The following is a 16,961-nucleotide window of genomic DNA, read 5'->3' on the forward strand; positions in this document are numbered from 1 at the left end:
AGTCAAAACCAACTTAGTAAATCCCCATAGTTAGTGGTCCTTGCTTTTGCCTTGTATACTCGCTCAATAACGAAAGAATAAACAGCCTGTCAGTAAGGTTTTTCTTTTCTCCTGATACAAAAAACCATATTTTACTTCCTCAGGTTAGCATACAAGCTGTGATTTTAAGAGAAGCCAATGCATGTATTGTCAAAGGAGATTTTCAGTGGGAAGTAGGATAAAAGCTGAAAAGAATTACTCTCAAATTTTAAAGTAGGGGCAAGAAAGTGCTTGTATAGCCAAATCAAGGTAGAGTCTGAGAACATTACATTGGAAGCATTTTACTTTTATTTTGTAGGTCAACACCAGGGATAATCAAGGAGAATGCTTTAGGCAATTTGCTTCTTGAACACCAGTTAAGAGTAAGATTTCAGCAGATCAGTTTCTGCAACAAAACTGGTGAAGTATAAGCTGCGGAGATTTGTAATCATTGACCTAGAGAGTATGGATTCACAGAAAGTGGGGTGAAGGGTTTTGTAAAAAATGTCATTAAACTGGTGACAAATCTTTGTGAGATAAATTTAGAAATAGTGAAGAAAAATAATGCTTGTGAAAAAGATAAAATAGAAGAGAATGGACTATTGTGTAATTAATGAGGGAAAATGTTATTTTTCTTTTTTTTAGATTAAATGATCGTATGATTTACAAAAACAAGAACTAATTCAAAAAATGAGAACGTTCGTGCTTCGAAATTGGTTTGTAACTGTGATGCTGTAGTAGGGAGTGAGAACTGCTTTTTCTGATAGATGTTTCTACCAAAAGAATTTCCATCATGCCAAGGGCTTAGCTCTCCAGTAAGTTACAGGGATAGTTGGGTTATAAAAAAAATTATTTAATACAGTAACTGTACGTGGTTTCTAAATGTTCAGAGGTATGAAATTTTGGGAATCTAGTATGTAAAGAATCAATTGATTGGAAACTATTGTACTGGAGACAAACTTTGCAATAGCGTGGGCTGGATGTAGCTTCTAACCAGAGAATTGTTTGCTGGCCTAACTCAACTCGTTTAGTTCCTGTTCCAGTTATAGTTATGAATTGAGGAATATATTTGGCTTCTGAACTTTCCAAACTGATTTAAGGACCATTGATTCAAATAATCATTTGGATCAGTGTATGGAGAGTTCTATGATGATATGATATTGGCTCTTTTTAATATTTCCATTTGCTTTTGCAGTTACCCAGTTTCTTCACAGTATTGCTGTCTGTCTGCATATTGTGAATTATAGCACTGCGGGTTTGTGATAAGACTTGGGCGTTTTGACAGATGCGGAGATGTTTTTGTAAGCGATACGACCTATCATGCCTGAAATAGATTTTAAATGGCATAAATAATATTGTTTGTAGCTATTACGCACATTGCTGTGCTATACCTGCCCATTTTTCCAGATGCAGATCTGTGCAAACATTGAAGTTGCCTAGAAATAGAAACATGCAGTAAATGATTCTACCACAGAATGCTTCATCTTCTGCTTTATTCCATTTTCCCCTGTGTAAAATGCGTGCAAACAAAGGTCATTAATAATGTTGCAAGTTCAGACACTTAAAAGTTATAAAATGCCGAATTATAGTGCAATCTTAAACTATTTCAGGAGCTCTCAAGCTGCACCTTGCCAGGACAATTCCTCTGGTCTGAAATCTGCCTTTTTCCCTCTGGTTCTCCATTAAAGGTGCAGGCTGAGAGTTGGATGAATGGCCAAAGGCCCAGCAGGCTCCTGGGCTCATATTCTTCTCTCCCCTGGAAAAAATGGTAGCAGGAAGTAGGTGGTGGCAGCTGCTGGTGGAGGAGTTAATTTGTCCTTCAGTCCTCTCCCTCTGGCCCTGGTTAGAGTATCTCAAGTAAAAGGGGGCAGCTGAAAGCAAAGTGTATCTCTTCCTCTGGCAGCGGTGTGCTACCTCCTCCTGAAGATCTGCAAGAAAATTGCCTCTAGTGCAAGACTGGTACCATTAGAACTTGCAGCTGATTGTCCTCGGTCAAGTAATTGAAGGCTATTAACGGATTAAAGGGTGTGCATGTTACACTGACTGTCATTTTGTTTCTACAGCCCATGGTTTTGTTGGGCAAGGATTTTAGCATCCTGAGTCCGTGTTTAGTCGTAGTTGCTCCTCTGTGAAGTAGCAGAAGATCTGTTGTTGTCCAGTCTCTGTCCCTCAACCTGTCTGGTGCGAGTGACCAGCACAGACCATAAAACTCCGTCCAGCTGAATGAAAATTTTATTTTGGTTTTGTTTCTTAATTGGTTGTGTACCAGACAACCTGTGCCCAATACTGCTATGTGATTGTGGAAAGAAATGTATTTTTGTGGATTCCTCCCTTTTTTGATAAAGAAGAACTGAGTCTTCCAGGGAGCTTGATGTGCTTCTATTTGAATATGTCATACAATCAGGCATGGAATATTTAATGCATTCAGTGTTTTCATTTTTACTGGAAATGGAACTGATTTCAAGCCAATTGTTGCTAAAGATGCTTATTTTCTTCTTTGGTGAGTAGATCAATCATTAACAGAGAATGATAGGGATTTTGTTTGTTTTTCCCTGATGTGTAGAGAGCTTTCCAGGAACATGTGAAGAACTGGATTGAACGTCTTTCAAGAAAATACATATATTGAAAACAGACTTCTTTATATATGATTGCCTTTCTTTGGGATAGCTGAAGTTTAAACACTTTGCCTGTGTGTCATATTTCTAATGTACTTACCATCATATACTCTATGGTTGCTGGGTCGGGCTCAGCTACTGGAAGAATGTGTGTTTCCTGCCAAGTAATTTTTCAACAGCAACTACTGGGTATCAGTCAAGGTTTCACTGTATAGGGAAGCTATTCTTAGGAAAAAGGTTGTTGGGTTTTTTTTTTTTTGGTAAGAAGTGAAAACGATGGGTGTCCCAAGATGTTATCTGAGACATTCTGATCAAGTTCAGGACAAAAGAGACTGAACTGTCTTTTCTCTTCATACTCCTGTCCCCTTCACCAAATAACTAAAGATGTTCTTGAGATTTGCAACTGAATAAGAATAGTTGAAAAACAGATTTTACCAAAAGAGCACTTTGCTGGTGTAAAAAAAAAAAAAGTTGGCTGTTTCTAATACTGCAAAAAAGATCTGTTAGTGATTAAGGCAGCTGGATATCTGTGGTTTCAGGTTACAGGTATCTAGATAAGACGAGACAATATTTTTTTCCTCCTTACAGGCATCTAAGGACATCTAAGTAACATGGAAGAATTGCCAGTAAAAAATGGCACTGAGTTACCTGAATACATCACATTTTGTTTTGTGTTGTTTTTTCCTTGAGGTTTCTATTTGTGTAACAGAATACCATCCAGTCTCTACCTTAGGTAGGAGGAAGCTGAAAATGTTTACATGCTTGCATGTAATAACATGGTCTTAAGAACTTTTCCTCTGAAATTGTTTCAGTTTAAGTATTTGTTGTTTACATTCTTTAGAAATGACCATCTAATTCCTAAATTCTAATTAATTTTTTTGCTGTATAGAAATGGTTATTTTGAATATTTATTTATGGTATGTTTACTTATAATATGTTTTGTGATAAAACTTGAATGAGGCTTTTTCTGCTACTTACAGACAACCTGTCATTTTTTAATTGCTTGTATATATATATACTATTGTACAATTTACCGTAAGCAAAATGCAAATGTGTGGTATATGGTAGGTAAACTCAAGTCTTCTAGTAACAGAAAAAGTACAGGATGTTTCCAATAGATTATTCTTCTTGAGCAGGATGTTCCACTTGGAATATGGAATAGATTAAATGGGTCATAAAGCGGCATGTATGTTTATGAGTATCATAGCTAAACTAACAATGAAATACTGCATATAAAAATTATTAAATTAAAGGGTTCAGCTTGACTATCCCCTTCTGTTTGTGGCTTTTCTGAGGAAGAACTACATCTCTCGAAGAATATACCTGTTATGCATTACAAAACACAAATGTTTGGCATAATTTATTCTATATAACACTTAATTGTAATGCCTGATGGGGATGGAGAGGAAAGATCACAGTACACCAGAACAGATGGTTTCTAGCATGAGATCAGTCAGGTCTTTATTAAAGGTTACAAGCAAGTTCCTCCTTTGCTGAAAAATGGACACAACCTTTGTTAAAAAAAAGTTTATTTCCTTATGCTTTTAAAGGGAATAACAGCCTGAAATGCATCAAACTTGAAATGTTTTAGAACATTTTCTAGGCATAATCTATCTTAGAGAGAGTACTGCATTATTCTCAAGTTGATGTCAGATGCAGACAATGAAATTAAACCTATGTGCAAATGCCACAGAGATGGCTGTCCTGAAAAAGCCTCTACTGGCATTCTTCTCAGCCCAGAAACTTTAAACTTTTAAGTATTTGCTGAGGGATATCTGATGCCGAGTTTCTTTAGCTGTTTAGGGGAAGAAGGAAATAGGAGATAGCAGAGGAGAAGCCATAAAACAAACATTGCATGCTCAATACTGCGAGTACTTATGCTCTTGAGAGATGGAGCACCTTAACTGAAGAATCCATCAAAATAAGCTACTAGAAGAATATTGTGGGGTGGATAGTGCTGAATCCAGTACAAGACGACCTCTTTTCTTTACAGATCAAGGAGACTTCTGTGTCCAATCTAGGGTGGGAGGAAAAAAAAAAGCATAGTAGTAGTTGGGTAGTTAGTCTGCTGTTTAGAAAGGGATTACGCTAATTTGAAAGAATATGCAGAGAAAATTTTTGTTTTCATTTCTGTTAAAGGAAGTCAACCTTTTTTCTTCTGTGTGTAAAGCTGCTAGAAACCCAGGCCATTTTCTTGTGACTTTTTTAAAAAAGCAAATAACCCTGGACACTGAACATTGTGATTTCTTTCAATGTAGTGATTATGTACAATCAAGAAATTTTTACCAAAACATTGGGCAAAGTAGTTAAAACACCACTTTCAATGCAAACAGGGTTAGCTTTGAAAACTTGCAGCCTGAAGCCTTCTCCTTAAATGTTTCAGTAAATTTTGTTTCAAGTGCTGCTTGTTTTTATAGTTCTAGAGTTGCATTGCCTTGTTAGTAGTTTCCCCCTGTGAAGCATTCTGACATCTTTGCAGCTCCTGTGTTCCGTGTGCCCTGTAACCATTTGCAATATAAAATAGGTAGTCAGTGCTATACAACATTTTAAAGTTAGCTTTAACAAATTTTAAACCAGCTATTAGTTCCTAGGGAACAGTGTGATACATAGTCCTCTAGTTGGTTAAATATACACACCATTTGAGGCCAATTCTATCAAGCAATAATTTCATTGGAAGAATGACTGAAAGGGTGAGCTTGCAAAGTGAGCAAAAATGGAAGTTTTCAAGGCTACAAGATTTTAATGAAACCAAGACTTACATTTGAATGAGGGGTAAAAAGAGGGTAAGATTTTTGCCCTTTTAAGCATTGAACTCCTGCAGAGTTCTCAAGGAACATTTTCATCCTCCTGAGAATGTGAATAATGTAAAATCTCCAGTAAGTAGTGCCCTTCATCTTGGCATCTTTGCACAACGTAAGAAATGGTCTTTTCGAGTTTCCATGAATCACAAATCATAATTTATAGTAGTGATCGCTGTAAAAAATTTTCCTCAAGTATTTAATGTCATAATTCCCCTTTGAAAATTAGATAAATGAGGGGGGGGGTTCTTTCTTGATGTTGAAATACATCCTTGCTTAATAGCTTTTGTTTTGTGTTTGGATGCTTTAGTTCTTGACTATTCAGAGATTTTCATCATTTAACAGAAATATAACATCTCTGAGCTTTTTAAAAGGATATCTCATTATTTCGTTTAGGACATTTTAGTTTCCAAGCAACAAAGTCCTGTCTTAAATGTCAAAACTGTCTGACTAATGGTCGAATGTAATAAGTCCAAATGTACTGGGTTTATGTCTTTCTATCTAGTGATAAAATTGGCAATCAATGAAGTAATCATAAGTCATAATCTCCTTCGTGAAGTTTAGACTAATCTCAACTGTTTTCAATTTTTCCATATTATATCCATATTTATCAACCAGAAATTATTCTCTCCCATTAAGCAAAACTTTACTGCATTGTTATATGAAAGCTGTTTTTATTGCTTCGTAGTTTCTGGCATTGCTTCACTGGAAGATTAAGTATTTTGACCATTGGATTTTAGAAGTCTGGGTATGTCTCAGTTTGTCCCAGTGGTCTTGATTACAGGAGCTCTTGGGTTGACAAAGAGCTGTTGAAACAAGTTTGTTGTTTGAACTGTAAATATAATTTTTTGCTTTTTTTTTTTAAAGTAAGTTTACCAAAAGAGTGTAACTCAAGATCTAATTACATATCCATAAGGTACTGAAATACTTATAGTACATTAGAAAAGCTTGGAATATCTGTTCTAAATCACAGGAAAGAAAATTCGGAAAACCCTAATAATTCTGTATATTTAATGTTCTGTATTTGTCACCTGCTTCCTAACGTGTATACAGTTTCTGAATTTTTAGACACTTATTGTATAATATATGTTTTCTCAGGGGAGTGCAGCTTTTATTAGTAATTCTGTATTTATGAATTACTGAGGACACTATTGCGGAACAAGGCTGTGACAATTACTGTCATAATACATCCCAAATTAACTTGGACTATAGTTCTTTTTTGTGCAGCGTTTTTCAAGCTTTATTGTTAGAAGAGGACAGTTTAAAAAATAATAAAGCCACTTAAAGTTTTGAAGCTTCAAGAATTATGTAGGTTTTCTGTTAGACAAGTATTTTAATATCACTGTCCCCAAAAGTAAAGTTTAAAGCATTTAGAATTAGGTCTTAAGTTGCATGAAAGGTTGAATTAATTTAACGATGAATCTCTGGAAGTTTTACAGAAGTCTGTAAATATTACAGGGTCCACAAGAGCTTCTTGTTGCATAAGCATAAAAAAATGCCCACTTTTTTTTTCATAAATACTAAGCAGTAGAAACTCCTCATCTGCGTGAGCAAGTTCTGTGGTAAGGAATCAAAGGAGCTTTTTGATGATAAATTTTCCTGTTTATTCATAATTTGTAAAATAAGCTTATGAATAAAATAAGAACTTTGTAATTGTACCATCACAGAGTTACGCATATAGTTGCTGTTACTTTTACAAAGCTTTCTGTACTTTGTTCTTGAGTAAATAACATAGGTGAGCCCAGTTCAGTTTGGGCCGGGCCATACACCTGCTAAATTCTTAGAAACCATAATAATAATGAGATGAGATAGCAGGATTGTTTTCCCTACAGATGCGTTTTTATTTCTTACCCTCTTTGTCTCCAGACACCTTTTTTCCAAGCCGCTGAACAATTCCAGCTGTGTCTTGGCACCGTCAGGTGCTTCGGTGCCTGACCCATAAGCCAAAACCCATCCAGGCAGTCCCAAAACTGGTGTCCATACTTTCGCACTTAAAAAGGTATATAGGTTGTATAAGTAAAGGCAGATGCCCACAGTTGGCCATTTGTAAAACCTACATTATCTGTTTAATTTTTAATCCAAGATTAATGTGCTAATTTGTTGTTTCAGAATTGTGCAGTCTTTTGCAAGGCCTTCCTTCTCCCTTTCTTTCTTGAGGGTGTACTTAATTTTCGATGTACTCCTAGTATACTTTTGTCAAATGGGGGGCTAGGATGGTAGATGTTCAGCAAATACAACAATAGGTTTCACTGCTACATGTAGTGTGTACAAACATGTAGTTTGTAATTTTCAAAAGCTCAGCAAGCAGAGCAAAAAGAAGGAAATTTGTATTAGTTTTGACATCTGAAGGGAAAGCTTCCTGTTCATGGTATATGCTGGTATATACTTACCTTCTAAACCTAAACGTGGGTCAAGAGTGGCCTAAGCAAGAGGCTGAAAAGCTGAGCAGACGGTGACCAAAAGAAGCAGAAGATGGGTTAAATGAGTGGAGAATTAATCTTCTTTTTTTTCCTGTAAAGGATAGAAGATGATGTTGGTGCTGGGGAGTAGCACTGGAAGTGGGATAAAGCAGGGGAAAATATAGATGGATACAGAAACAGTGGTATTTTCATCATCTTTGAGTACATTAAAATTAATTTGCATCAGGTATCATTTGGCAAACCTTATGAACAAACTGTAACCAGCAGTCATAGATGCAGATGCTGAAGCTTGGTGTTTTTATGATATGAAGGAGGAAAACATTAAGGAGGCTGCGTAGTTTGCTAAAGATTTGTTGACTTCTGCTAAATAAACCTACTCATAGAGCACACAGCTGGCAGGAGAATAACTGGAAGAAGCATGGAGCTAAGGGAGCAGCTAGAATACAAGAGCGGTAGAGTTGTGACATCAACTCGCTGATTATAAAACGTACAGAGGTAATGGACAGAAATAGAAGAAGGGCAACGAAAGTGGAAATAGGTAGGTAGGCAGAGTGTGCAGTGGTCAGGCTGATGTGTGGGATTTTCAGGAGGAGTCTTCAGACTTGGGAGAAATTGAAGAATAAGGACCTGAGAATCACAAGAACATCACGAAAATGTTGTGTGTCTGGAGTTTCCGTGTTAGGAAAGACTGAAAGGTACTTTTCCATTCATCCTCTTCTGTCTGCCTGGAGTTAAGGTACCGGTTGGTTAGTACGTGCTGGACCATGACCATAGTGGGAAAGCGGAATGTATGACAGTATCAGTTTCCTTTGGCATAAATGAAGCTAAACCCATGTTAAATATGGTAAAAAACCTGTAAGAAGTGGGACATCTTAGAGTTGTTAGAGAAGGAGGGCAAAAGCAAGGCAAGATAATGCCACAATCAACATGTTGGTTGGGGGTAAGTGATAGAGAACGATTGTGGTTTATGGCTGTTGGTAGCATTTATGTAGAAAGGACTCTTGGGTGGACGGTCGCCACTGGAGTCTCAGGGATTGATTCTGGCAGACCGACAAGATCTCTAGACTGAGAAGCAGGAGAAGACTTGAAAAAACTTGTCTAACCTTCCTGCCTACAAAATCATAAAGAGGAACATCAAGTGTACCAGGATAAATCAAAGGGTATGAGGGAATATAAGATGCTAATAAGGGTAGAGGTGGTGGTACTGATAAGTGCATAGCAAGTAAGCAGGTACTAAAGTAGTAAAAACTAATGTTTTAAATAGGGTGTGGTCAGTGGGAAACAGCTGGATGCCTGGTTAGCAGGGGGAGAAGGCAGGAAAACAAAATAAACAAGCTACAATTATTGGTGCAGCCTGTGAAACAAGCTTTTGCGCAGATGAAAGAAATACGGTGGAACAATTGTGACTGGAACACTAAAACTGGAAATGCTCTTGCCAGAAAAGATAGGTAAAGGGAAAAGTGGTGCAGTCACATTGTCTATTACCAATACAAAAACCTGGGAAGAAGTGAGATGAAATAGCATGGATAAAATGCTGTCTATGGGTTAAGACTGTTTTGAGGGAAATGTTTTATTGGGGCCAGCAATGTTAGGTTTGGATATAGACAGGCAGATCTTCGGTGTTGTTGGGGAGGGGGATCCAGATGGAATTAAATAGCTAATAGTTTGATGCTGTTTTCAAGATGTTTTTGATAAGTGATGTGTATCTTGCTGTTTTCAAAAGACATGGGCTTGGGGCTTTTTTGTTTGGTTTTTTTGGGGATTTTTTTCCCTAAATAGCCTTGGATCAGGAGATCCTTCAGATGAAATAGAAGGAAAAAATGTTTGCCTATAGATACAGTTTTACATAGTAAGGGGCATTTTTTTGGAAAGTAAGTAAACGATTTCATCTGGAATAAAGAGGTTAAGAATAGAAAGAAAGATGTGAAGGTCTGCCATTTATTTACCTCAGATGCAAAAAGGTACCTGAAGATTATATTTTAACAAAAGGGACAAAACTTTGACAGAAGGACTTAGAATCATAGACTATCTCAAGATGAAAGGCACCCATAAGGATCATCGAGTCCAACTCCCTGCTCCTCGCAGGAATACCTAAAACTACACCATATGACTAAGAACTTTGACAGGCTTGGTGCTGTGACCGCTTCCCTGGGGAGTCTGTTCCAGTGACTGACCACCCTTTCAGTGAAGAGCCTTTTCCTAACAGTTGGATTCAATGATCTTAAAGGTCTTTTCCAACCTAAATGATTCTATGATTCTAATGTCCAGTCTGAACTTCCCCTGACGCAGCTTCATTCCATTTCCTCGTGTCCTGTTGCTGGTCAGCAGAGAGAGGAGGTCAGCACCTCCCCCTCCACTGCCCAGACCAGTAAGTAGGTTGACAAATCAAATGTCATTTTTTTGTGATGTAATGCTATCTCAGTGACCAGAAACCGTAAGGGTGTAGTAGTATTTCCAGAGATTAAGTACAAAGATAGGGTCTGGCTAGAAAGAAAAAGCTGTTAACTCTGTCAGACATAGAAGAAAAGGACATTAAAAAATGTGGAGAGGATGAAGAGATTGAAATTTAGGAAGGCTCAAAATCAAAGCTGATATTTTTTCATCAGGACCATAGTGATGTTATACATATGTTGAACATAGAGGCAAAGGAAGGATGTGCAACGGGAATGAATGTATGGAAATTATTTCCAAGGTGGAAAAAATCCTTCACAAACTTCATGAACTCAAGTCATGGATAATTGCCAGCTGAGTTTGATTAGTAAAGTGATAAAAGCTCTAATGCGATCATTTCAAATTAACATGGTATGCTTATCCCAAACACAGGCTACTTATTGTACTACTTAATCTCGTATCAAAGATTTAAGTGTGAGATGGGGAGAATGAATTGTAGTTTCTAGAGCTGTCTTTTCCTGCTTTCATGTGGCAATAATGTAGTTTTTGTTCATGATATAAAATTCCATCAAAACCATCTATGTTTTTGTTGTTTCCAGACTGGATTAGTGTATCTCTCTGTACTGTGTTTTTTGACTTCAAAATTGGTTATCTATGGCAGCTAAAGCCTTGGGGAGAGGATGTGTTACATGGTGTGGGGGGGTGATCTGTTAAGCGTAATGTTTTTGAATGTTGCATATGGAAGAACTTGTGTATCCTTTAGAGTTGTGAATTTTCATTGGTTTCTGCTGTAGTTCTATTTAACAACTTTCAAGGCAGGAATTTGAGGCTTGGGTTAAACTAAGGCACCAAGTCTTATGTCTTTTGACTGTGTTGCAAATATTATATATTTACATAGATTTTTTTTTAACACAATATTTATCTTGAAGATTATTAATGAGAAAGAATGCTTTCTTAGCGGTGCTATCTTGCTCATTTTATTGACTTATTGTTCTGTGATTGGATATTAGCTGTGCAATAAGGTTAGGATTCTCATTTTCTCACCGCTATACAACCCAAATTTCATTTCTTCAAGCATAATTCAGACACATAGAATTCAGCAATTTTTAAGTAACTTATTTTCTGTACTTCACTAGTAGACAGAACTATCAGAGTTTATTTTGTCGACATATAAGAGAGTGTATAAACCATGGATTTTAATAACTTTTAAGTTCATTAGCATTTATACTTCTTTAGGGAATGTGTAATATTCATATGTTCTACCTACACTTTCAGTTTTTGTTGGAACTCTGAACAGAGTACAGTATTTGTTTTGGGAAGGGAGAGAATTCTACTTGCTAATAGTCATATTCTCCTACAACATGTCATTTACATTAGGCTTTTCTGCTTAGGAAGTGTAGAAAAAATATGGCCACAAATTTTCCAATAAAATATGTTGCTTTTGAAAAACTGTTTTTCTTTGAATTCCAGTTTTTCTTTTGGAACAATAGAAATTTAAAAAAAAAAAAGCTAAAACATTTTGATTGACTTAAAACATTTTCTGCCTTCCATCTCCTGTTCTCCTCAAAAAATTATTTTGCAGGACATATTTAGGATTTCCTGGCTTTGCTCAGGCTTAGAGCGATTATTATTTTTAAATTTTCCAACTGTAGTTTACTACTTTGTCTGGTCTTGCAAAATGATTACCCAAGGAATTAGACAATTTTTCAGTTTTTTGTTGCAACAGAATATAGAAAAATGTAATTCTGCATAGTATTAGAACATTTCAGCAGAATTAAAACTGCAAAATATGATTTGTGATAGTTCGTAGTCAGGTAAACTCTGTAATTAAATAATATTACTTTCAGGGTTTTATTTGAATCTGACTCCTTTTGGATTGCTTGGAACTATGTAAAGGAGTGCGATTTTATTAGTCTGTCCCTTTCCTTACTATAAATATACCTCAGCCATTTTCTTGGGGTAGGTTTCTGGATAATCTCTAGGAACAGGTCTCTGGAGATAATTTTGTGAGAGAGAATGTGAATAAGATTGAATATTTAAATATTAGTATTTAAAATTAGGAGGTTAAGTGTGGATTTAAAGCCTAAATTATTGCTGCCTGTTGTGATTTTTTCTTATTAAAAGAATGAAGCCACCTAATAAATCCCATTAACATCAATAGCAGTTACAAGATGCTTAGCAGTTTAAATCACATAACTGATTGTTTTAATTTTATACAACTATTATTTGCATTATTGATATAGGTTGGGTAGCCAACAGTTGGATTTAGAAAGAGAGAGAAAGAAGCAATCCTATCCAATTTTTGGTTTTGTCTGGGAATCTTTGCATTCATTTTCCATGCTGAGAAAATTCTGAGAACCTGTCTAGCTCCTTCTATAAATCTTTGACTAAGTTATATGTGAGACTTGGATAGATGAATCATGTGAAGGCAAGTAATTTAATATTCCCTTATTTATACCTATGGCCTTATATTTGCTAGTTTAGCGATGACTGGCATTTAAAGAGTTTCTCCCTTATCTTAGAATTTCTAACCAACTTTCTGGCTACAGCTACCTTTAATATTTTATTTTTCTTGCTATTGAATTTTGATTTAAATAACTTCATAGTGGATTTTCAGAGAAAAAGTTAGTGCTGAAGCTGCTGCACTTTTGCTATGCAAAAGTTACCATTCACTTTCAAAGGGTTTCAGAAGAAAACACTTCAACAATTCAAAGCTCCACCAAAAGAAAAAAAAAGCCTGAATTGAATTGTACTGCCAGTCACAATACTTTATTCTATATTAGAACTGTGTTTCCAAAAGCATGGTCCACTATAATATGCTTGTCTGTCTTTCTCTTTTTAATAAGAAATTTCATGCCTAAAGCACTATCTTAGACAGGGAAAAACTAGCTAAAGGATTGAAATGCATTAGGCAAGGTCATTTTAATATTTGACACAGTTTTACTCAGCAAGTATTTGTTTGGGATTGTAAATTTCATTCTTATTCCTGTTACATGCACTTTGAAAGCTGAATCTCTTCAAAGCTTTTTTATTTATTATTAGCCATAGTAAAGAGTTTTTACATAAATGTTTATTACATTTTCTTACATGGGTTAATAAAAAGACTTGTAGCATGTTATGGTGTAAGCTTACTGGCATTTAGTGTTATATTTAATATCATTTCTCCATGGTGTCAAGAATGTCTAAAATCCTGAATGCTTTGAATTTTTTTTTTTAGGTTAATTAAGTCTAAGTAAATACTAAATCAGAATATACTTTGCATTTACAGGCACTTGCAGACCAATTTGAAGATGCAAATACGTCGGTATCTGAACGCATGAAGATTTTCTACTGTTGTCAGGTGCCTCCGCATTGGGCCATACAGGTGTGAAACAATCCCATTTGAAGCTTTACTTAAAAGTCTGTGGTTCTTATAATCTTTGATACTGCATGACTCCAAAGTCAAGAGAGTGTGATACGATCTTGAGTTGAAACACTGTAAAAATACAGACGTAACTAACAGCACACCAGGTTTTTCTGGAAAGAAATCAAGTTCTACAGTGTTTTGCTTTCAGATGTCTTGTCATGCACAGAAGTAATTGCTTGTAGTGCAATTCTTCTTTACTTTCCTTTTTCCTTCAGTAAAAAATGGACCAAAACTTTCAAACTTCCAACATATCTCCTGTAAAAATAATCAGTCTTACTTTTTATTACTGTGTTACTTATGCTACTGTTACTTGCATCTTTCTCATCTTTTAATGATCACTCACTTTAGGTTATTTTCAGGGAGTGGATCGTGGTCAAAGCAGCCAAATTAGAAGTCAAAAGAACACTGAAGAACTCCTCGAGCTGAGAAAGTTTTTATTTTTGAGACATGCCCCTTTTACTATTGCTGACAGGATATTTTTTTTCTCCAAAACTATGCTGTTTATCTTCACAATAAACTCTTTCTAGAATAGAAAATCCACACATTACAGTCTTATCTGATGATGCTGTATTTAACGAACTTAAGAAAACTGTTTGCATCACATACCTCCTAAGGTGTTCATGTTGTTTACTTTTAATGGTGTTTTATTCCTTTTTGATTTCTAACCTCAATGCATGTTGCTTTAACCAATCATATCTTCTCCTAGCATTCTCAAATTATTCCATACAACCTTTTAACAGGCACTTGCAATAAAACTAGCAAACTGGTTTTCATTTCCAGTTGTCAGAGTGGCACTTTTCAATCCAAGCCAATTTTCCAAGCCAAAGATAGAAATACTAAAATAGGGATTTATAATGGAAGATGGCTGCAGTCTTCTAGTGATAGTAATGAAGAGGCATTGCCTATACAAATTTTACCAAATTTAACTGAGTAAACTTAATAAAACATAAATAAGATTTAGTTCCAGACAAATGTAGTTTTTTTCCTAAGCAATTAATATCAAGCTAACAAGTAATTACTTTGTTACAGATTTTCAGTTTGTTATGTATTTATGTCAAAGAACTGTAGCCAGTTCTTAATTCTTAATAGACTACCAGTCTATTTCGGTATGGTGACTCCTTGGATTTGTAGCAGATTCTGAACCCAAGCCTTTAAAGAGAGATCTGTGACAGCTGCAGAGAACTTCAAGGAATCCATTCAGGATCACCAAAAACACTGCAGAAGTTCACTGTGTGGGATCTCATAGCATAGTTAGGTGTCCTTATACAGAATGCTCCCATTTGTTTTTGCAAACCAAATTGTATATCTGTCACACATAGTAAATAAGTTATCCTTCCTTCAAAGATGAAAACCTATATGCAATTTTAATCTCCTCTTAAAAAATAAACAAAAGATCAAAGGCAACTTTTCAAAGTCATGAAAACATACCTTGTTTATTTTTAAATTGAAAAGATTACTCATTTATTTTCATAAGTACACTAAAATAATAGCTGGATTTGAAATAACAAAAAGGCTGAATTATCTGTGAGGAAAACTCAACTGGAGAGTTGAACCTGAACTCAAATCCAATATTGATTTGACTAAAAACTAACACCCTTTGGCAGTGGCTGTTTGGGACAGTGATTTCTCGCGAGGACTTAACAAATTGTATCAGAGCCTTTCTCTCTATCTGTATTTGCACAGGTACAGATTCCTATGGCAAAGGATTGCTAGAAGAGGCTTTAATGCCCTCCTCAGCCTCTGTTTCCTACTCTTAGCATTCCCAACATCCTGCTGCAGCTGCTCTCCACTGCATGGGCCATGTCCCTCATTTAAGGGGTGGAAGTTCAGCTCTGTCAATTTATCCTTGCCATGTCTGTTTCCATTTTTGCATTATATTATAAATCAGTTCAAAGTAATTAAGCTACTGACATGAACAAAAATCAAATCGAGACAATTATTGTTCTATTGATTTTTTTTTTGAGGTATATACATTGTTTGAGGCTCCAGCTTGAATTTTCAAGAGAATAATGCCATATTCTCTGTCTGCTTCTTGTTGATGTCAGAAATGCCTCTAACTCTTTTAAAAATGTAAATAGTATTTACCTACCTATTTTCAGTTACCTGGAACTTCTTATCTTTCCAGCGTCAGCTTGCAAGCTTACTCTTTGAGCTGGGATGCACCAGCTCTGCCTTACAGATATTTGAGGAGCTGGAAATGTGGGAAGACGCAGTGATCTGCTATGAAAGAGCAGGACAGCATGGAAAGGTAAGAAAAATGATTTTTACAGCTGAGATCCTGTCTGGAAGTAGGATCTGAAGTATGAAAGACTGCCTGGCTTGAGCTGTCAATTCACTAATGATACTCACTTCTACAGGGGTATCATGAGGAAAAATGGACACACAACATACGAGTCTGTCATAACCTGTGAATGCTAAAAAAAAAAAAGATTTGGGGTAACGACCACATGAAGTAGAAGTTAGTAAATGAGAAATAACAGGAAGCAAGAAAATTGTGATAGTGATTCTTGAAAATATTCAAGGAGAATTAACACCTGTGGATGCACAGCAAGGTGTGATGTGGGCATTTTAAGAAGGTTGTAGCATTCATTCATGATGGGGTCTTGGAGCTTTGTCTGGAGGGGGTGTTAGTTTTCTTTCCCACTTGCTTTCAAACTATTAACTGTAATTTTTAAAACACTTTAAATAGAACAACACCTGTGCTTAATGTATTTTATTACCTAATGTTAACATATTCAAATTACAGAATCAAACATTTGAGACAAGAAGTGGCATAAGATTAAAAGACTTTATTTTGTTAAGTCCATATTGATGTTTTCCTGAACTTCTCCATCATTTCTTTAACATTGCTGCAGCTACATGTGATCAGCTCCAGACAAAGATAATTTGAAGCCATCACCTAACTCTATGTATCTGTGACAGAATTGTTTAAAAATACTGGTAGCAGGCTGTAGCAGCCCTCCTATTGTTGATTATTTTGGTGTTACTATTAGAGCAATGGGAGGAAGATTTTAGAAAATAATACCTGAAAGCAATGCCTATTTGTGTGTAACTTTAGCTGTGTTCTCTTTTTGGTGCAATCTCTCACACATAAAGACTGTAACAGGAACTTATGCTATCAAGCATTGTTTTCAGAATTTATATAGCTTTCAGAAATACTAACTTTCAGACAAAAATATGTTTTTTCTTTCCTTCTCTGTTCTCTCCCTCTATTTCATATATGGTAACATTAAATATATGAATGTATGTGTGCCTTTCTGAAGAAAAAATCAGAAAGACTATGCTTAAACTAATTTAAGCTTACAGAATAGAG

At 35.8% G+C, this 16,961-nt stretch overlaps 1 protein-coding gene across 1 annotated transcript in view; it reads left to right on the forward strand.

Annotated features, from left to right (window-relative positions):
- TTC27 (tetratricopeptide repeat domain 27) overlaps positions 1 to 16,961 on the forward strand; it is a 138,252-nt gene that overhangs the window by 88,551 nt on the left and 32,740 nt on the right. The window contains exons 11-12 of the mRNA XM_075146694.1: positions 13,511 to 13,606; positions 15,774 to 15,896. Coding sequence (XP_075002795.1) covers positions 13,511 to 13,606; positions 15,774 to 15,896 — 219 coding nt within the window. The remainder of the gene's footprint in view (positions 1 to 13,510; positions 13,607 to 15,773; positions 15,897 to 16,961) is intronic.

The sequence above is a fragment of the Calonectris borealis genome, chromosome 3 (genome assembly GCF_964195595.1).
Source record: "Calonectris borealis chromosome 3, bCalBor7.hap1.2, whole genome shotgun sequence".
In the NCBI taxonomy this organism is placed as follows: domain Eukaryota; kingdom Metazoa; phylum Chordata; class Aves; order Procellariiformes; family Procellariidae; genus Calonectris; species Calonectris borealis.